This window comes from Salmo salar, chromosome 16 (genome assembly GCF_965601325.2).
Source record: "Salmo salar chromosome 16, fSalSal1, whole genome shotgun sequence".
Classification (NCBI taxonomy): Eukaryota; Metazoa; Chordata; class Actinopteri; order Salmoniformes; family Salmonidae; genus Salmo; species Salmo salar.
Genome location: NC_138306.1, coordinates 96,250,772 through 96,272,500, shown reverse-complemented (window position 1 = coordinate 96,272,500; position 21,729 = coordinate 96,250,772). Strand labels below are relative to the sequence as shown.

Below are 21,729 nucleotides of genomic sequence, written 5' to 3'. Positions count from 1 at the left end.
ACAACATTAGACTACTGGTCACCGGGTAGTCACCACAACATTAGACTACTGGTCACCGGGTAGTCACCACAACATTAGACTACTGGTCACCGGGTAGTCACCACAACATTAGACTACTGGTCACCGGGTAGTCACCACAACATTAGACTACTGGTCACCGGGTAGTCACCACAACATTAGACTACTGGTCACCGGGTAGTCACCACAACATTAGACTACTGGTCACCGGGTAGTCACCACAACATTAGACTACTGTCACCGGGTAGTCACCACAACATTAGACTACTGGTCACCGGGTAGTCACCACAACATTAGACTACTGGTCACCGGGTAGTCACCACAACATTAGACTACTGGTCACCGGGTAGTCACCACAACATTAAAGGCGTTTCCTGTTTGAGGAGTTAGCGTGGAATCAGATTGGTCGGACCAGCGTTGAACAGACCTGAGCACGGGCGTTTCCTGTTTGAGGAGGTAGTGAGGTCATTTAGGTCATCTTTGAGATCAACTCGTGACAACCAGTAACCAGGAAGTGGCTCTCCATTTAGCTACAATAGGTAATTTATAAAAAATATATATATATTTTTTTTTTTTACATTTACTACATTTTTTCCCCCTTTTTTTCTCCCCACGTTCGTGGTTTCCAATTGGTAGTTACAGTCTTGTCCCATCGCTGCTACTCCCGTACGAGAGCCATGCGTCCTCTGAAACACGACCTCGCCAAGCCTCACAGCTTCTTGAAACACTGCTCGCTTAACCCTTGACATTGCGTTGTTATTTCGACTGAACACTCGAAGGTTTCATTTTATTTTTTGGCGGTGAAACGAGGCGGAAACAAAACCTCACCCAGATGTTATAGCCCCGTTGGACAATATAAACGGACTGTTTGAAAATGTGAAGGAAAAAAACTGGGGTACGCCATTTTCATTTGGCGTACCCCCGACGACATTGCGTTTACTCCTGGGGGGTACCCACCCCAGTTTGGGAACCTCTGCTCTAAGGAAACGGTGTCTAGATGCTCAAGCTGCAGCCCTGTCTCACCCTACGGCCCCGTGGAAAGAAATGTGTGTTTTTTATTTTGATAGATTTTATAATGTTGTATGTTTACCCTCCTCTCTCTCTCTCTGTCTCTCCCTCTCTCTCTCTCTCTCTCCCTCTCTCTCTCTCTCTGTGTCTCTCTCTCTCTCTGTCTCTCTCTCTCTGTCTCTCTCTCTCTGTGTCTCTCTCTGTGTCTCTCTCTATCTCTCTCTCTCTCTCTGTGTGTCTCTCTCTGTGTCTCTCTCTCTCTCTGTCTCTCTCTCTCTGTCTCTCTCTCTCTCTCTGTCTCTGTGTCTCTCTCTCTCTCTCTCTCTCTCTCTCTCTCTCTCTCTCTCTCTCTGTGTCTCTCTCTCTCTGTGTCTCTCTCTCTCTGTGTCTCTCTCTCTCTGTGTCTCTCTCTCTCTGTGTCTCTCTCTCTCTGTGTCTCTCTCTCTCTGTGTCTCTCTCTCTCTGTGTCTCTCTCTCTCTCTGTGTCTCTCTCTCTCTCTGTGTCTCTCTCTCTCTCTGTGTCTCTCTCTCTCTGTGTCTCTCTCTATCTCTCTCTCCCTCCCCCTCTCTCTCTCTCCATCAGTACTCTCTGAAACTAGAGAAAGGCGACTACACGGTTCGTCTGCAGGTGCGTCATGAACAGGCCAGTGAGCTGGAGCGTCTGAAGGACCTTCCGTTTGTGGTGTCCCACCGTCTGTCCACTACTCTGACCCTGGACGTGTATGAGTCTCACCGCGCTGCCCTCGTGGCTAAGAAGAAAACAAACTCCCTGATTCTGACCCCTGGAGCTACCCAGCCTTTTTATGTTACAGCCCTGCCTGACGACAAGTAAGTTCCCCCTGACCCCCTGACCCCTGGAGACCCTGACCCCTGGAGACCCTGACCCCTGGAGACCCTGACCCCTGACCCCTGGAGACCCTGACCCCTGGAGACCCCGACCCCTAACCCCTGGAGACCCTGACCCCTAACCCCTGGAGACCCTGACCCCTAACCCCTGGAGACCCTGACCCCTAACCCCTGGAGACCCTGACCCCTGGAGACCCCGACCCCTGGAGACCCTGACCCCTAACCCCTGGAGACCCTGACCCCTAACCCCTGGAGACCCTGACCCCTAACCCCTGGAGACCCTGACCCCTAACCCCTGGAGACCCTGACCCCTAACCCCTGGAGACCCTGACCCCTAACCCCTGGAGACCCTGACCCCTAACCCCTGGAGACCCTGACCCCTAACCCCTGGAGACCCTGACCCCTAACCCCTGGAGACCCTGACCCCTAACCCCTGGAGACCCTGACCCCTGGAGACCCTGACCCCTGGAGACCCTGACCCCTAGAGATGTAATGAAGTCTGTTCTCCTTCATCTAAAAACAGTCTCTCTCTCTCTACCCCTCCCTCTCTGTCTCTCTCTCTACCCCTCCCTCTCTCTCTCTCTACCCCTCCCTCTCTCTCTACCTCTCTCTCTACCTCTCTCTCTACCTTTCTCTCTCTCTCTCTCTCTCTACCTCTCTCTCTCTCTCTCTCTACCCCTCTCTCTCTCTCTCTCTCTACCCCTCTCTCTCTCTCTCTACCCCTCCCTCTCTCTGTCTCTCTCTCTACCCCTCCCTCTCTCTGTCTCTCTCTCTCTCTCTCTCTCTCTCTCTCTCTCTCTCTCTCTCTCTACCTCTCTCTCTACCTACCTCTCTCTCTACCTCCCTGTCTCTCTCTCTACCCCTCCCTGTCTCTCTCTCTACCCCTCCCTCTCTCTCTCTACCCCTCCCTCTCTCTGTCTCTCTCTCTACCCCTCTCTCTCTCTCTCTCTCTCTCTCTCTCTCTCTACCTCTCTCTCTCTACCCTCTCTCTCTCTCTCTCTCTCTCTCTCTCTCTCTCTCTCTCTCTCTGTCTCTCTCTCTACCCCTCCCTCTCTCTGTCTCGCTCTCTACCCCTCCCTCTCTCTCTCTACCCCTCCCTCTCTCTGTCTCTCTCTCTCTCTCTCTCTCTCTCTCTCTCTCTCTCTCTCTCTCTCTCTCTACCTCTCTCTCTACCTCTCTACCCCTCCCTGTCTCTCTCTCTACCCCTCCCTGTCTCTCTCTCTACCCCTCCCTCTCTCTCTCTCTCTCTCTCTCTACCTCTCTACCTCTCTCTCTACCTCTCTCTACCTCTCTCTCTCTCTCTCTCTCTACCTCTCTACCTCTCTCTCTACCTCTCTCTCTCTCTCTCTCTCTCTCTCTCTCTCTCTCTCTACCTCTCTACCTCTCTCTCTACCTCTCTCTCTCTCTCTCTCTACCTCTCTCTCTCTACCTCTCTCTCTCTACCTCTCTCTCTCTCTCTCTCTCTCTGTCTCTCTCTCTACCCCTCCCTCTCTCTGTCTCGCTCTCTACCCCTCCCTCTCTCTCTCTACCCCTCCCTCTCTCTGTCTCTCTCTCTCTCTCTCTCTCTCTCTCTACCTCTCTCTCTACCTCTCTTTCTCTACCCCTCCCTGTCTCTCTCTCTACCCCTCCCTGTCTCTCTCTCTACCCCTCCCTCTCTCTGTCTCTCTCTCTACCCCTCCCTCTCTCTCTCTACCCCTCCCTCTCTCTGTCTCTCTCTCTACCCCTCCCTCTCTCTCTCTACCCCTCCCTCTCTCTGTCTCTCTCTCTCTACCCCTCCCTCTCTCTCTCTGCCCCTCCCTCTCTCTCTCTCTCTCTCTCTCTCTCTAGGGTTCCTAAAGGAACATGTCCAGGATGTTATCTGACTGGATCCCTGGTCGTTCCTAAGGGAGAATATGGCAAGAAAGCAGTGAGTGGCTTTTTCTACTGTCAGTCAAGAGCTCTCTAACACTCTCATTGGCTCACTCCTTTTATGCCCCCCCCCCCCCCCCCCCCCACTCGTCATCCTTCTCAACCAATCACAAGCTTTGCTAGCATCACAGTTTTAGTTGCACGTTGCTATGATGCTTTTTTTTTCCACTGTGTGGTGGGAGGGGCTTTCTACTTCCTGCCTACGACTCAGTGGTCTGTGATTTGTAGATGCTGCTGTCCGTCACTCTGGTCTGTCTACTGAATTTCCTGTTTCCTGTGGCTTCACTGTCAACTTCCTGTTGCTGCTGTGTGAACATGTCCGTGCCTTCGTGGGCCACGTTTATCTGTCGATGTGGTAGTAGTGTCGGCACTGCAGTACAGTAATGAGAGAGAGATAACATGCTGAGGCTACAGACTGACTGACTGGACTTCATCCTGGTCAAGAAGTCTCCTTCTCACTGCCAGCAAGGACTTTCATTCATCCTGTGGAACTAAGCCATCAAATCAGCTGCAACGGACAAGGAGGAAGTGAAGCAGTATGACTTGCCACTAGTTGTAAACGATGAGACAGAGGGATGGGAAGAGAAGCAGTATGACTTGCCACTAGTTGTAAACGATGAGACAGAGGGATGGGAAGAGAAGCAGTATGACTTGCCACTAGTTGTAAACGATGAGACAGGGGGATGGGAAGAGAAGCAGTATGACTTGCCACTAGTTGTAAACGATGAGACAGAGGGATGGGAAGAGAAGCAGTATGACTTGCCACTAGTTGTAAACGATGAGAGGGAAGCAGTATGACTTGCCACTAGTTGTAAACGATGAGACAGAGGGATGGGAAGAGAAGCAGTATGACTTGCCACTAGTTGTAAACGATGAGACAGAGGGATGGGAAGAGAAGCAGTATGACTTGCCACTAGTTGTAAACGATGAGACAGGGGGATGGGAAGAGAAGCAGTATGACTTGCCACTAGTTGTAAACGATGAGACAGAGGGATGGGAAGAGAAGCAGTATGACTTGCCACTAGTTGTAAACGATGAGAGAGAAGCAGTATGACTTGCCACTAGTTGTAAACGATTAGAGAGAGAAGCAGTATGACTTGCCACTAGTTGTAAACGATGAGACAGAGGGATGGGAAGAGAAGCAGTATGACTTGCCACTAGTTGTAAACGATGAGACAAGCAGTATGACTTGCCACTAGTTGTAAACGATGAGAGAGAAGCAGTATGACTTGCCACTAGTTGTAAACGATGAGACAGATGGATGGGAAGAGAAGCAGTATGACTTGCCACTAGTTGTAAACGATGAGACAGAAGCAGTATGACTTGCCACTAGTTGTAAACGATGAGAGAGAAGAAGTATGACTTGCCACTAGTTGTAAACGATGAGACAGAGGGATGGGAAGAGAAGCAGTATGACTTGCCACTAGTTGTAAACGATGAGACAGACAGAGGGATGGGAAGAGAAGCAGTATGACTTGCCACTAGTTGTAAACGATGAGGGATGGGAAGAGAAGCAGTATGACTTGCCACTAGTTGTAAACGATGAGAGAGAAGCAGTATGACTTGCCACTAGTTGTAAACGATGAGAGAGAAGCAGTATGACTTGCCACTAGTTGTAAATGATGAGACAGAGGGATGGGAAGAGAAGCAGTATGACTTGCCAATAGTTGTAAACAATGAGAGAGAGGGATGGGAAGAGAAGCAGTATGACTTGCCACTAGTTGTAAACGATGAGAGAGAAGCAGTATGACTTGCCACTAGTTGTAAACGATGAGAGAGAAGCAGTATGACTTGCCACTAGTTGTAAATGATGAGACAGAGGGATGGGAAGAGAAGCAGTATGACTTGCCACTAGTTGTAAACGATGAGACAGAGGGATGGGAAGAGAAGCAGTATGACTTGCCACTAGTTGTAAACGATGAGACAGAGGGATGGGAAGAGAAGCAGTATGACTTGCCACTAGTTGTAAACGATGAGAGAGAAGCTGTATGACTTGCCACTAGTTGTAAACGATGAGACAGAGGGATGGGAAGAGAAGCAGTATGACTTGCCACTAGTTGTAAACGATGAGAGAGAAGCTGTATGACTTGCCACTAGTTGTAAACGATGAGACAGAGGGATGGGAAGAGAAGCAGTATGACTTGCCACTAGTTGTAAACGATGAGACAGACAGAGGGATGGGAAGAGAAGCAGTATGACTTGCCACTTGTTGTAAACGATGAGACAGAAGCAGTATGACTTGCCACTAGTTGTAAACGATGAGACAGAAGCAGTATGACTTGCCACTAGTTGTAAACGATGAGACAGAGGGATGGGAAGAGAAGCAGTATGACTTGCCACTAGTTGTAAACGATGAGACAGAAGCAGTATGACTTGCCACTAGTTGTAAACGATGAGACAGAGGGATGGGAAGAGAAGCAGTATGACTTGCCACTAGTTGTAAACGATGAGACAGACAGAGGGATGGGAAGAGAAGCAGTATGACTTGCCACTAGTTGTAAACGATGAGGGATGGGAAGAGAAGCAGTATGACTTGCCAATAGTTGTAAACAATGAGAGAGAGGGATGGGAAGAGAAGCAGTATGACTTGCCACTAGTTGTAAACGATGAGAGAGAAGCAGTATGACTTGCCACTAGTTGTAAACGATGAGAGAGAAGCAGTATGACTTGCCACTAGTTGTAAACGATGAGACAGAGGGATGGGAAGAGAAGCAGTATGACTTGCCACTAGTTGTAAACGATGAGACAGAGGGATGGGAAGAGAAGCAGTATGACTTGCCACTAGTTGTAAACGATGAGAGAGAGAGATGGGAAGAGAAGCAGTATGACTTGCCACTAGTTGTAAATGATGAGAGAGAAGCAGTATGACTTGCCACTAGTTGTAAACGATGAGACAGAGGGATGGGAAGAGAAGCAGTATGACTTGCCACTAGTTGTAAACGATGAGAGAGAAGCAGTATGACTTGCCACTAGTTGTAAACGATGAGCCAGAGGGATGGGAAGAGAAGCAGTATGACTTGCCACTAGTTGTAAACGATGAGACAGAGGGATAGGAAGAGAAGCAGTATGACTTGCCACTAGTTGTAAACGATGAGAGAGAAGCAGTATGACTTGCCACTAGTTGTAAATGATGAGACAGAGGGATGGGAAGAGAAGCAGTATGACTTGCCACTAGTTGTAAACGATGAGACAGAGGGATGGGAAGAGAAGCAGTATGACTTGCTACTAGTTGTAAACGATGAGACAGAGGGATGGGAAGAGAAGCAGTACGACTTGCCACTAGTTGTAAACGATGAGACAGAGGGATGGGAAGAGAAGCAGTATGACTTGCCACTAGTTGTAAACGATGAGAGAGAAGCAGTATGACTTGCCACTAGTTGTAAACGATGAGACAGAGGGATGGGAAGAGAAGCAGTATGACTTGCCATTAGTTGTAAACGATGAGACAGAGGGATGGGAAGAGAAGCAGTATGACTTGCCACTAGTTGTAAACGATGAGAGAGAAGCAGTATGACTTGCCACTAGTTGTAAATGATGAGGGAGAGGGATGGGAAGAGAAGCAGTATGACTTGCCACTAGTTGTAAACGATGAGAGAGAAGCAGTATGACTTGCCACTAGTTGTAAACGATGAGACAGAGGGATGGGAAGAGAAGCAGTATGACTTGCCACTAGTTGTAAACGATGAGACAGAGGGATAGGAAGAGAAGCAGTATGACTTGCCACTAGTTGTAAACGATGAGAGAGAAGCAGTATGACTTGCCACTAGTTGTAAACGATGAGACAGAGGGATGGGAAGAGAAGCAGTATGACTTGCCATTAGTTGTAAACGATGAGACAGAGGGATGGGAAGAGAAGCAGTATGACTTGCCACTAGTTGTAAACGATGAGAGAGACAGAGGGATGGGAAGAGAAGCAGTATGACTTGCCACTTGTTGTAAACGATGAGACAGAAGCAGTATGACTTGCCACTAGTTGTAAACGATGAGACAGAAGCAGTATGACTTGCCACTAGTTGTAAACGATGAGACAGAGGGATGGGAAGAGAAGCAGTATGACTTGCCACTAGTTGTAAACGATGAGACAGAAGCAGTATGACTTGCCACTAGTTGTAAACGATGAGACAGAGGGATGGGAAGAGAAGCAGTATGACTTGCCACTAGTTGTAAACGATGAGACAGACAGAGGGATGGGAAGAGAAGCAGTATGACTTGCCACTAGTTGTAAACGATGAGGGATGGGAAGAGAAGCAGTATGACTTGCCACTAGTTGTAAACGATGAGAGAGAAGCAGTATGACTTGCCACTAGTTGTAAACGATGAGAGAGAAGCAGTATGACTTGCCACTAGTTGTAAATGATGAGACAGAGGGATGGGAAGAGAAGCAGTATGACTTGCCAATAGTTGTAAACAATGAGAGAGGGGGATGGGAAGAGAAGCAGTATGACTTGCCACTAGTTGTAAACGATGAGAGAGAAGCAGTATGACTTGCCACTAGTTGTAAACGATGAGAGAGAAGCAGTATGACTTGCCACTAGTTGTAAACGATGAGACAGAGGGATGGGAAGAGAAGCAGTATGACTTGCCACTAGTTGTAAACGATGAGACAGAGGGATGGGAAGAGAAGCAGTATGACTTGCCACTAGTTGTAAACGATGAGAGAGAGAGATAGGAAGAGAAGCAGTATGACTTGCCACTAGTTGTAAACGATGAGAGAGAGGGATGGGAAGAGAAGCAGTATGACTTGCCACTAGTTGTAAATGATGAGAGAGAAGCAGTATGACTTGCCACTAGTTGTAAACGATGAGACAGAGGGATGGGAAGAGAAGCAGTATGACTTGCCACTAGTTGTAAACGATGAGAGAGAAGCAGTATGACTTGCCACTAGTTGTAAACGATGAGCCAGAGGGATGGGAAGAGAAGCAGTATGACTTGCCACTAGTTGTAAACGATGAGACAGAGGGATAGGAAGAGAAGCAGTATGACTTGCCACTAGTTGTAAACGATGAGAGGGAAGCAGTATGACTTGCCACTAGTTGTAAACGATGAGACAGAGGGATGGGAAGAGAAGCAGTATGACTTGCTACTAGTTGTAAACGATGAGACAGAGGGATGGGAAGAGAAGCAGTACGACTTGCCACTAGTTGTAAACGATAAGACAGAGGGATGGGAAGAGAAGCAGTATGACTTGCCACTAGTTGTAAACGATGAGAGAGAAGCAGTATGACTTGCCACTAGTTGTAAACGATGTGACAGAGGGATGGGAAGAGAAGCAGTATGACTTGCCACTAGTTGTAAATGATGAGGGAGAGGGATGGGAAGAGAAGCAGTATGACTTGCCACTAGTTGTAAACGATAAGACAGAGGGATGGGAAGAGAAGCAGTATGACTTGCCACTAGTTGTAAACGATGAGAGAGAAGCAGTATGACTTGCCACTAGTTGTAAACGATGAGACAGAGGGATGGGAAGAGAAGCAGTATGACTTGCCACTAGTTGTAAATGATGAGGGAGAGGGATGGGAAGAGAAGCAGTATGACTTGCCACTAGTTGTAAACGATGAGAGAGAAGCAGTATGACTTGCCACTAGTTGTAAACGATGAGACAGAGGGATGGGAAGAGAAGCAGTATGACTTGCCACTAGTTGTAAATGATGAGACAGAGGGATGGGAAGAGAAGCAGTATGACTTGCCACTAGTTGTAAACGATGAGAGAGAAGCAGTATGACTTGCCACTAGTTGTAAACGATGAGCCAGAGGGATGGGAAGAGAAGCAGTATGACTTGCCACTAGTTGTAAACGATGAGACAGAGGGATAGGAAGAGAAGCAGTATGACTTGCCACTAGTTGTAAACGATGAGAGAGAAGCAGTATGACTTGCCACTAGTTGTAAATGATGAGACAGAGGGATGGGAAGAGAAGCAGTATGACTTGCCACTAGTTGTAAACGATGAGACAGAGGGATGGGAAGAGAAGCAGTATGACTTGCCACTAGTTGTAAACGATGAGAGAGAGAGATGGGAAGAGAAGCAGTATGACTTGCCACTAGTTGTAAACGATGAGAGAGAAGCAGTATGACTTGCCACTAGTTGTAAACGATGAGAGAGAGGGATGGGAAGAGAAGCAGTATGACTTGCCACTAGTTGTAAACGATGAGAGAGAAGCAGTATGACTTGCCACTAGTTGTAAATGATGAGACAGAGGGATGGGAAGAGAAGCAGTATGACTTGCCACTAGTTGTAAACGATGAGACAGAGGGATAGGAAGAGAAGCAGTATGACTTGCCACTAGTTGTAAACGATGAGAGAGAAGCAGTATGACTTGCCACTAGTTGTAAACGATGAGACAGAGGGATGGGAAGAGAAGCAGTATGACTTGCTACTAGTTGTAAACGATGAGACAGAGGGATGGGAAGAGAAGCAGTATGACTTGCCACTAGTTGTAAACGATGAGAGAGAAGCAGTATGACTTGCCACTAGTTGTAAACGATGAGACAGAGGGATGGGAAGAGAAGCAGTATGACTTGCTACTAGTTGTAAACGATGAGACAGAGGGATGGGAAGAGAAGCAGTATGACTTGCCACTAGTTGTAAACGATGAGAGAGAAGCAGTATGACTTGCTACTAGTTGTAAACGATGAGAGAGAAGCAGTATGACTTGCCACTAGTTGTAAACGATGAGACAGAGGGATGGGAAGAGAAGCAGTATGACTTGCCACTAGTTGTAAACGATGAGCCAGAGGGATGGGAAGAGAAGCAGTATGACTTGCCACTAGTTGTAAACGATGAGAGAGAAGCAGTATGACTTGCCACTAGTTGTAAACGATGAGAGAGAAGCAGTATGACTTGCCACTAGTTGTAAACGATGAGACAGAGGGATGGGAAGAGAAGCAGTATGACTTGCCACTAGTTGTAAACGATGAGAGAGAGAGATAGGAAGAGAAGCAGTATGACTTGCCACTAGTTGTAAACGATGAGAGAGAAGGATGGGAAAAGAAGCAGTATGACTTGCCACTAGTTGTAAATGATGAGGGAGAGGGATGGGAAGAGAAGCAGTATGACTTGCCACTAGTTGTAAACGATAAGACAGAGGGATGGGAAGAGAAGCAGTATGACTTGCCACTAGTTGTAAACGATGAGAGAGAAGCAGTATGACTTGCCACTAGTTGTAAACGATGAGACAGAGGGATTGGAAGAGAAGCAGTATGACTTGCCACTAGTTGTAAATGATGAGGGAGAGGGATGGGAAGAGAAGCAGTATGACTTGCCACTAGTTGTAAACGATGAGAGAGAAGCAGTATGACTTGCCACTAGTTGTAAACGATGAGACAGAGGGATGGGAAGAGAAGCAGTATGACTTGCCACTAGTTGTAAATGATGAGACAGAGGGATGGGAAGAGAAGCAGTATGACTTGCCACTAGTTGTAAACGATGAGAGAGAAGCAGTATGACTTGCCACTAGTTGTAAACGATGAGCCAGAGGGATGGGAAGAGAAGCAGTATGACTTGCCACTAGTTGTAAACGATGAGACAGAGGGATAGGAAGAGAAGCAGTATGACTTGCCACTAGTTGTAAACGATGAGAGAGAAGCAGTATGACTTGCCACTAGTTGTAAATGATGAGACAGAGGGATGGGAAGAGAAGCAGTATGACTTGCCACTAGTTGTAAACGATGAGACAGAGGGATGGGAAGAGAAGCAGTATGACTTGCCACTAGTTGTAAACGATGAGAGAGAGAGATGGGAAGAGAAGCAGTATGACTTGCCACTAGTTGTAAACGATGAGAGAGAAGCAGTATGACTTGCCACTAGTTGTAAACGATGAGAGAGAGGGATGGGAAGAGAAGCAGTATGACTTGCCACTAGTTGTAAACGATGAGAGAGAAGCAGTATGACTTGCCACTAGTTGTAAATGATGAGACAGAGGGATGGGAAGAGAAGCAGTATGACTTGCCACTAGTTGTAAACGATGAGACAGAGGGATAGGAAGAGAAGCAGTATGACTTGCCACTAGTTGTAAACGATGAGAGAGAAGCAGTATGACTTGCCACTAGTTGTAAACGATGAGACAGAGGGATGGGAAGAGAAGCAGTATGACTTGCTACTAGTTGTAAACGATGAGACAGAGGGATGGGAAGAGAAGCAGTATGACTTGCCACTAGTTGTAAACGATGAGAGAGAAGCAGTATGACTTGCCACTAGTTGTAAACGATGAGACAGAGGGATGGGAAGAGAAGCAGTATGACTTGCTACTAGTTGTAAACGATGAGACAGAGGGATGGGAAGAGAAGCAGTATGACTTGCCACTAGTTGTAAACGATGAGAGAGAAGCAGTATGACTTGCTACTAGTTGTAAACGATGAGAGAGAAGCAGTATGACTTGCCACTAGTTGTAAACGATGAGACAGAGGGATGGGAAGAGAAGCAGTATGACTTGCCACTAGTTGTAAACGATGAGCCAGAGGGATGGGAAGAGAAGCAGTATGACTTGCCACTAGTTGTAAACGATGAGAGAGAAGCAGTATGACTTGCCACTAGTTGTAAACGATGAGAGAGAAGCAGTATGACTTGCCACTAGTTGTAAACGATGAGACAGAGGGATGGGAAGAGAAGCAGTATGACTTGCCACTAGTTGTAAACGATGAGAGAGAGAGATAGGAAGAGAAGCAGTATGACTTGCCACTAGTTGTAAACGATGAGAGAGAAGGATGGGAAAAGAAGCAGTATGACTTGCCACTAGTTGTAAATGATGAGAGAGAAGCAGTATGACTTGCCACTAGTTGTAAACGATGAGACAGAGGGATGGGAATAGAAGCAGTATGACTTGCCACTAGTTGTAAACGATGAGAGAGAAGCAGTATGACTTGCCACTAGTTGTAAACGATGAGCCAGAGGGATGGGAAGAGAAGCAGTATGACTTGCCACTAGTTGTAAACGATGAGACAGAGGGATAGTAAGAGAAGCAGTATGACTTGCCACTAGTTGTAAACGATGAGAGAGAAGCAGTATGACTTGCCACTAGTTGTAAATGATGAGACAGAGGGATGGGAAGAGAAGCAGTATGACTTGCCACTAGTTGTAAACGATGAGACAGAGGGATGGGAAGAGAAGCAGTATGACTTGCTACTAGTTGTAAACGATGAGACAGAGGGATGGGAAGAGAAGCAGTACGACTTGCCACTAGTTGTAAACGATAAGACAGAGGGATGGGAAGAGAAGCAGTATGACTTGCCACTAGTTGTAAACGATGAGAGAGAAGCAGTATGACTTGCCACTAGTTGTAAACGATGAGACAGAGGGATGGGAAGAGAAGCAGTATGACTTGCCACTAGTTGTAAATGATGAGGGAGAGGGATGGGAAGAGAAGCAGTATGACTTGCCACTAGTTGTAAACGATGAGAGAGAAGCAGTATGACTTGCCACTAGTTGTAAACGATGAGCCAGAGGGATGGGAAGAGAAGCAGTATGACTTGCCACTAGTTGTAAACGATGAGACAGAGGGATAGGAAGAGAAGCAGTATGACTTGCCACTAGTTGTAAACGATGAGAGAGAAGCAGTATGACTTGCCACTAGTTGTAAATGATGAGACAGAGGGATGGGAAGAGAAGCAGTATGACTTGCCACTAGTTGTAAACGATGAGACAGAGGGATGGGAAGAGAAGCAGTATGACTTGCCACTAGTTGTAAACGATGAGAGAGAGAGATGGGAAGAGAAGCAGTATGACTTGCCACTAGTTGTAAACGATGAGAGAGAAGCAGTATGACTTGCCACTAGTTGTAAACGATGAGAGAGAGGGATGGGAAGAGAAGCAGTATGACTTGCCACTAGTTGTAAACGATGAGAGAGAAGCAGTATGACTTGCCACTAGTTGTAAATGATGAGACAGAGGGATGGGAAGAGAAGCAGTATGACTTGCCACTAGTTGTAAACGATGAGACAGAGGGATAGGAAGAGAAGCAGTATGACTTGCCACTAGTTGTAAACGATGAGAGAGAAGCAGTATGACTTGCCACTAGTTGTAAACGATGAGACAGAGGGATGGGAAGAGAAGCAGTATGACTTGCTACTAGTTGTAAACGATGAGACAGAGGGATGGGAAGAGAAGCAGTATGACTTGCCACTAGTTGTAAACGATGAGAGAGAAGCAGTATGACTTGCCACTAGTTGTAAACGATGAGACAGAGGGATGGGAAGAGAAGCAGTATGACTTGCTACTAGTTGTAAATGATGAGACAGAGGGATGGGAAGAGAAGCAGTATGACTTGCCACTAGTTGTAAACGATGAGAGAGAAGCAGTATGACTTGCCACTAGTTGTAAACGATGAGAGAGAAGCAGTATGACTTGCCACTAGTTGTAAACGATGAGACAGAGGGATGGGAAGAGAAGCAGTATGACTTGCCACTAGTTGTAAACGATGAGCCAGAGGGATGGGAAGAGAAGCAGTATGACTTGCCACTAGTTGTAAACGATGAGAGAGAAGCAGTATGACTTGCCACTAGTTGTAAACGATGAGAGAGAAGCAGTATGACTTGCCACTAGTTGTAAACGATGAGACAGAGGGATGGGAAGAGAAGCAGTATGACTTGCCAATAGTTGTAAACGATGAGACAGAGGGATGGGAAGAGAAGCAGTATGACTTGCCACTAGTTGTAAACGATGAGACAGAGGGATGGGAAGAGAAGCAGCATGACTTGCCACTAGTTGTAAACGATGAGACAGAAGCAGTATGACTTGCCACTAGTTGTAAACGATGAGACAGAAGCTGTATGACTTGCCACTAGTTGTAAACGATGAGACAGAGGGATGGGAAGAGAAGCAGTATGACTTGCCACTAGTTGTAAACGATGAGACAGAGGGATGGGAAGAGAAGCAGTATGACTTGCCACTAGTTGTAAACGATGAGAGAGAAGCAGTATGACTTGCCACTAGTTGTAAACGATGAGACAGAGGGATGGGAAGAGAAGCAGTATGACTTGCCACTAGTTGTAAACGATGAGACAGAAGCTGTATGACTTGCCACTAGTTGTAAACGATGAGAGAGAAGCAGTATGACTTGCCACTAGTTGTAAACGATGAGAGAGAAGCAGTATGACTTGCCACTAGTTGTAAACGATGAGAGAGAAGCAGTATGACTTGCCACTAGTTGTAAACGATGAGAGAGAAGCAGTATGACTTGCCACTAGTTGTAAACGATGAGAGAGAAGCAGTATGACTTGCCACTAGTTGTAAACGATGAGACAGAGGGATGGGAAGAGAAGCAGTATGACTTGCCACTAGTTGTAAACGATGAGACAGAGGGATGGGAAGAGAAGCAGTATGACTTGCCACTAGTTGTAAACGATGAGACAGAGGGATGGGAAGAGAAGCAGTATGACTTGCCACTAGTTGTAAACGATGAGAGAGAAGCAGTATGACTTGCCACTAGTTGTAAACGATGAGAGAGAAGCAGTATGACTTGCCACTAGTTGTAAACGATGAGACAGAGGGATGGGAAGAGAAGCAGTATGACTTGCCACTAGTTGTAAACGATGAGACAGAGGGATGGGAAGAGAAGCAGTATGACTTGCCACTAGTTGTAAACGATGAGACAGAGGGATGGGAAGAGAAGCAGTATGACTTGCCACTAGTTGTAAACGATGAGAGAGAAGCAGTATGACTTGCCACTAGTTGTAAACGATGAGAGAGAAGCAGTATGACTTGCCACTAGTTGTAAACGATGAGACAGAGGGATGGGAAGAGAAGCAGTATGACTTGCCACTAGTTGTAAACGATGAGACAGAGGGATGGGAAGGGAAGCAGTATGACTTGCCACTAGTTGTAAACGATGAGAGAGAGAGATAGGAAGAGAAGCAGTATGACTTGCCACTAGTTGTAAACGATGAGACAGAGGGATGGGAAGAGAAGCAGTATGACTTGCCACTAGTTGTAAACGATGAGACAGAGGGATGGGAAGAGAAGCAGTATGACTTGCCACTAGTTGTAAACGATGAGACAGAGGGATGGGAAGAGAAGCAGTATGACTTGCCACTAGTTGTAAACGATGAGACAGAGGGATGGGAAGAGAAGCTGTATGACTTGCCACTAGTTGTAAACGATGAGAGATAAGCTGTATGACTTGCCACTAGTTGTAAACGATGAGAGAGAAGCTGTATGCTCCTTTACCTTCCTGTGTTCTCTCTCTCACTGTGTGTTATTCTGACCACCAGGGACAGGCCTCTGCAAAACGACAAAGAAAATTTAAAAAGGTACTGATGGCCGAGAAATCACTCTGTCAAATCCTGAAAAGAAAATGGTGTTTGATGTTGTGAATCACTGTGGGGAAGAATGAAGGTGTTTGCTAAACAAACGTGTAAATATCTTTCTGCTGACAAAGTTAGATGTTGTTTTCCTCTGGTGGTCAGCTGTCTTCTGTTACCATGACTCTTTCTAACTGACAAGGGATTGGACAGACAGCAGGGAACTGTTGCACAGGCTTATGGGTAATGTAGTCCTACAGGGTTAGTGGGTTTAACCAGTGTTTTTTTGTGTGTGTTTTTTTTGTACCTTTCTCATCAGGACATTGTGCCAGTGGTCTACCACCTGATCCCTGCACCTAACAAGACCAAGAACGGAGGGAAGGAGAAGGAGGGAGAGAAGGAGGGAGCGAAGGAGAAGGATGTGAAGGAGGAATTTGAAGAGGCCCTCAGAGACCTGAAGATTCAATGGATGACAAAGTCAGTCTCTCTCTCTGGGTCTCTCTACCTGCTGTCAGTCTCTCTGTCTGTCTGGGTCTTTCTACCTGCTGTCAGTCTCTCTGTCTGGGTCTCTCTACCTGCTGTCAGTCTCTCTCTGTCTGTTTGGGTCTCTCTACCTGCTGTCAGTCTCTCTCTGTCTCTCTGGGTCTCTCTACCTGCTGTCAGTCTCTCTCTCTGGGTCTCTCTACCTGCTGTCAGTCTCTCTGTCTGTTTGGGTCTTTCTACCTGCTGTCAGTCTCTCTGTCTGTTTGGGTCTTTCTACCTGCTGTCAGTCTCTCTCTCTGTCTGTTTGGGTCTTTCTACCTGCTGTCAGTCTCTCTCTCTGTCTGTTTGGGTCTCTCTACCTGCTGTCAGTCTCTCTGTCTGTCTGTTTGGGTCTCTCTACCTGCTGTCAGTCTCTCTCTCTGTCTGTTTGGGTCTTTCTACCTGCTGTCAGTCTCTCTGTCTGTCTGTTTGGGTCTTTCTACCTGCTGTCAGTCTCTCTCTCTGTCTGTTTGGGTCTCTCTACCTGCTGTCAGTCTCTCTCTCTCTCTCTGTCTGTTTGGGTCTCTCTACCTGCTGTCAGTCTCTCTCTCTCTCTCTCTCTCTCTCTCTCTCTGGGTCTCTCTACCTGCTGTCAGTCTCTCTCTGTCTGTTTGGGTCTCTCTACCTGCTGTCAGTCTCTCTCTTTCTCTCTGTCTGTTTGGGTCTTTCTACCTGCTGTCAGTCTCTCTCTGTCTGTTTGGGTCTCTCTACCTGCTGTCAGTCTCTCTCTCTGTTTGGGTCTCTCTACCTGCTGTCAGTCTCTCTGTCTGTTTGGGTCTTTCTACCTGCTCTCAGTCTCTCTCTCTCTCTGTCTGTTTGGGTCTCTCTACCGGCTGTCAGTCTCTCTCTCTCTGTCTCTCTGTCTGTTTGGGTCTCTCTACCTGCTGTCAGTCTCTCTCTCTCTCTGTCTGTCTGGGTCTCTCTACCTGTTGTCAGTCTCTCTCTGTCTGCTTGGGTCTTTCTACCTGTTGTCAGTCTCTCTCTGTCTGTTTGGGTCTCTCTACCTGCTGTCAGTCTCTCTGTCTGTCTGTTTGGGTCTCTCTACCGGCTGTCAGTCTCTCTCTCTCTGTCTCTCTGTCTGTTTGGGTCTCTCTACCTGCTGTCAGTCTCTCTTTCTCTCTGTCTGTTTGGGTCTCTCTACCTGCTGTCAGTCTCTCTCTCTCTGTCTCTCTGTCTGTTTGGGTCTTTCTACCTGCTGTCAGTCTCTCTTTCTCTCTGTCTGTTTGGGTCTTTCTACCTGCTGTCAGTCTCTCTGTCTGCTTGGGTCTTTCTACCTGCTGTCAGTCTCTCTCTGTCTGCTTGGGTCTTTCTACCTGCTGTCAGTCTCTCTGTCTCTCTGTTCTGTGGTCTGGGGGAACATGAATCATCATGTTAAATTAGGAGGCTGCAGAACAAAGCAACAAGGATTGTTTTTAAAGGTGGAGATCTGGTTCCTCTGTTTGTAGTTATGAGTAAATGTTCTTGGTTGGTCATCAATCAACAAGATAATTGGAGAATTAAAAATGTATTTTAATGTTTAAGGACTAAAAGAGACCCAAATAAAATCTCCCGCTCTCCATCTCATCTCTCTTCCTCATCTCTCTCTTCCTCATCTCTCTCTCCGCTCTCTCTCTCTCTCCGCTCTCTCTCTCTCCGCTCTCTCTCTCTCCGCTCTCTCTCTCTCCGCTCTCTCTCTCTCCGCTCTCTCTCTCTTCCTCATCTCTCTTCCTCATCTCTCTTCCTCATCTCTCTTCCTCATCTCTCTTCCTCATCTCTCTTCCTCATCTCTCTCTCTCTCCGCTCTCTCTCTCTCTCTCCCTCTCTCTTCCTCATCTCTCTCTTCCTCATCTCTCTCTCCCTCTCTCTTCCTCATCTCTCTCTTCCTCATCTCTCTCTTCCTCATCTCTCTCTTCCTCATCTCTCTCTTCCTCATCTCTCTCTTCCTCATCTCTCTCTTCCTCTTCTCTCTCTCCCTCCCTTCCCTCTCTCCCTCCCTTCCCTCTCTCCCTCCCTTCCCTCTCTCCCTCCCTTCCCTCTCTTCCTCTCCACTCTCTTCCTCATCTCTCTTCCTCATCTCTCTTCCTCATCTCTCTTCCTCATCTCTCCCTCCCGCTCTCTCTTCCTCATCTCTCTTCCTCATCTCTCTTCCTCATCTCTCTTCCTCATCTCTCTCTTCCTCATCTCTCTCTTCCTCATCTCTCCCTTCCTCCTCTCTCTCTCCCTCCCTCGTCTCTCTCTCCGCTCTTCCTCATCTCTCTCTTCCTCATCTCTCTCTTCCTCATCTCTCTCTTCCTCATCTCTCTCTCCCGCTCTCTTCCTCCCTTCCCTCTCTCTCTCTCCGCTCTTCCTCCCTCCTCTCTCTCTCTCCCCTCCAGGTTAGACACCAGCTCCCTGTATGATGAACTGAAGGAGAACTTCTCTTCTTACCTGCCACTACATGTTCAGAGGCTGCACCAGCTCGACTCTGAGAAGGTACACACACTATCTGCTGTTGATTAGTCGTGTCTAACCCTGATCTCTCTCTCTGCTGTTGATTAGTCGTGTCTAACCCTGATCTCTCTCTCTGCTGTTGATTAGTCGCGTCTAACCCTGATCTCTCTCTCTGCTGTCGATTAGTCGTGTCTAACCCTGATCTCTCTCTCTCTCTCTGCTGTTGATTAGTCGCGTCTAACCCTGATCTCTCTCTCTGCTGTCGATTAGTCGTGTCTAACCCTGATCTCTCTCTCTGCTGTCGATTAGTCGTGTCTAACCCTGATCTCTCTGCTGTCGATTAGTCGTGTCTAACCCTGATCTCTCTCTCTCTCTCTGCTGTTGATTAGTCGTGTCTAACCCTGATCTCTCTCTCTGCTGTTGATTAGTCGCGTCTAACCCTGATCTCTCTCTCTGCTGTTGATTAGTCACGTCTAACCCTGATCTCTCTCTCTGCTGTTGATTAGTCGCGTCTAACCCTGATCTCTCTCTCTGCTGTTGATTAGTCATGTCTAACCCTGATCTCTCTCTCTGCTGTTGATTAGTCGCGTCTAACCCTGATCTCTCTCTCTGCTGTTGATTAGTCGCGTCTAACCCTGATCTCTCTCTCTGCTGTTGATTAGTCGTGTCTAACCCTGATCTCTCTCTGCTGTTGATTAGTCGTGTCTAACCCTGATCTCTCTCTATAGGAGCGTATGAAGCGCCTGGCTGATATCGTAACGGCCTCTGACCTGGTTCTGTCTCAGATCGACCAGACGGCCCTGGCGGTCTACCTCACCATAAAGACCGACCCTCGCCCTGACGCTGCCACAATCAAGAGGTACACCACTAAGTGTTAGCCTGGGTCCCAAACAGCACCCTATTCCCTATATAGTGCACTACTTTAGACCAGGGCCCTATGGAACCCTATTCCCTATATAGTGCACTACTTTAGACCAGGGCCCTATATAGTGCACTACTTTAGACCAGGGCCCTATGGAACCCTATTCCCTATATAGTGCACTACTTTAGACCAGAGCCCTATAGAACCCTATTCCCTATATAGTGTACTACTTTAGACCAGAGCCCTATAGAACCCTATTCCCTATATAGTGCACTACTTTAGACCAGAGCCCAATAGAACCCTATTCCCTATATAGTGCACTACTTTAGACCAGTACCCTATAGAACCCTATTCCCTATATAGTGTACTACTTTAGACCAGGGCCCTATAGAACCCTATTCCCTATATAGTGCACTACTTTAGACCAGGGCCCTATAGAACCCTATTCCCTATATAGTGTACTACTTTAGACCAGGGCCCTATAGAACCCTATTCCCTATATAGTGCACTACTTTAGACCAGGGCCCTATAGAACCCTATTCCCTATATAGTGCACTACTTTAGACCAGGGCCCTATAGAACCCTATTCCCTATATAGTGTACTACTTTAGACCAGGGCCTTATAGAACCCTATTCCCTATATAGTGCACTACTTTAGACCAGAGCCCTATAGAACCTTATTCCCTATATAGTGCACTACTTTAGACCAGGGCCCTATAGAACCCTATTCCCTATATAGTGCACTACTTTAGACCAGAGCCCAATAGAACCCTATTCCCTATATAGTGCACTACTTTAGACCAGGGCCCTATAGAACCCTATTCCCTATATAGTGCACTACTTTAGACCAGGGCCCTATAGAACCCTATTCCCTATATAGTGCACTACTTTAGACCAGAGCCCAATAGAACCCTATTCCCTATATAGTGCACTACTTTAGACCAGGGCCCTATAGCACCCTATTCCCTATATAGTGCACTACTTTAGACCAGGGCCCTATAGAACCCTATTCCCTATATAGTGCACTACTTTAGACCAGGGCCCTATAGAACCCTATTCCCTATATATAGTGCACTACTTTAGACCTGGGCCCTATGGGAATAGGGTGCCATTTAGGACGAACTCTTAGACAGTCAGGTCACAACAGCTCCGTCTGGGTTTTTATATCCGTTAACCACTTCCTTTTACCTCCGTTTCTAATTGGATAGAGAATTTTGTAATGTGATTTGATATATGAAATGAAACTTCCTGTTTCTTCCTGCAGTGACATGGAGAAGCAGAAATGTTACCTGCTGGATGCTCTGTGTAGGAAGGGCTGTGCTCTGGCTGACCTGGAACTCTTACCTGCTACGCCCCAGGACGGGGACGGGGCTGGGGACGGGGACGGGGCCGGGGACGGGGACGGGGACGGGGCCGGGGCTGGGGAGGAGGAGGTGACCAGCTCTGACGACGCCCGACAGGACAGGTCCAAAGCCTTGACCGACACCTTCTGGGAGCTGCAGAAGTGGGTGGAATTAACCGACTCTAAGGTGAGGAGAACAGCTGTTTCCTTGTTTTTTGGGGTTTTTTTCCGGCTTACGACACAACTTGCAGTGGATGATAATATGTCAACTGTAACTTACATATGAATCATCCGTCTCAATCTTTCTCCCAATTTTGATGGTTTGATTCCCTTCTAGGTGTTGACGTTCTCCTACAAACATGCGCTAGTGAACAAGATGTACGGCAGAGCCCTGAAATATGCCTCCAAGATCGTAGAAGACAAACCCAGTAGAGAGAACTTAAAGAACTGCATTCAGGTCAGAAACAGCCTCAACTACTTCCTGTTTTACAGCCTCAGCCTCAACTACCTGATACATCTACTTCCTGTTTTACAGCCTCAGCCTCAACTACCTGATACATCTACTTCCTGTTTTACAGCCTC

The 21,729-nt window shown here is 47.1% G+C and overlaps 1 protein-coding gene across 2 annotated transcripts in view; it reads left to right on the top strand.

Annotated features, from left to right (window-relative positions):
* Nucleotides 1-21,729, top strand: part of LOC106575025 (tripeptidyl-peptidase 2) — a 74,094-nt gene that overhangs the window by 49,742 nt on the left and 2,623 nt on the right. Inside the window, exons 21-28 of one of the 2 annotated variants that reach the window (XM_082963215.1) lie at nucleotides 1,610-1,854; nucleotides 3,700-3,778; nucleotides 15,983-16,021; nucleotides 16,332-16,489; nucleotides 18,889-18,985; nucleotides 19,672-19,802; nucleotides 21,070-21,334; nucleotides 21,485-21,604. In XM_082963215.1, the coding sequence (XP_082819341.1) occupies nucleotides 1,610-1,854; nucleotides 3,700-3,778; nucleotides 15,983-16,021; nucleotides 16,332-16,489; nucleotides 18,889-18,985; nucleotides 19,672-19,802; nucleotides 21,070-21,334; nucleotides 21,485-21,604 (1,134 nt within the window). The remainder of the gene's footprint in view (nucleotides 1-1,609; nucleotides 1,855-3,699; nucleotides 3,779-15,982; nucleotides 16,022-16,331; nucleotides 16,490-18,888; nucleotides 18,986-19,671; nucleotides 19,803-21,069; nucleotides 21,335-21,484; nucleotides 21,605-21,729) is intronic. The other variant, XM_082963216.1, reaches the window with a different exon arrangement.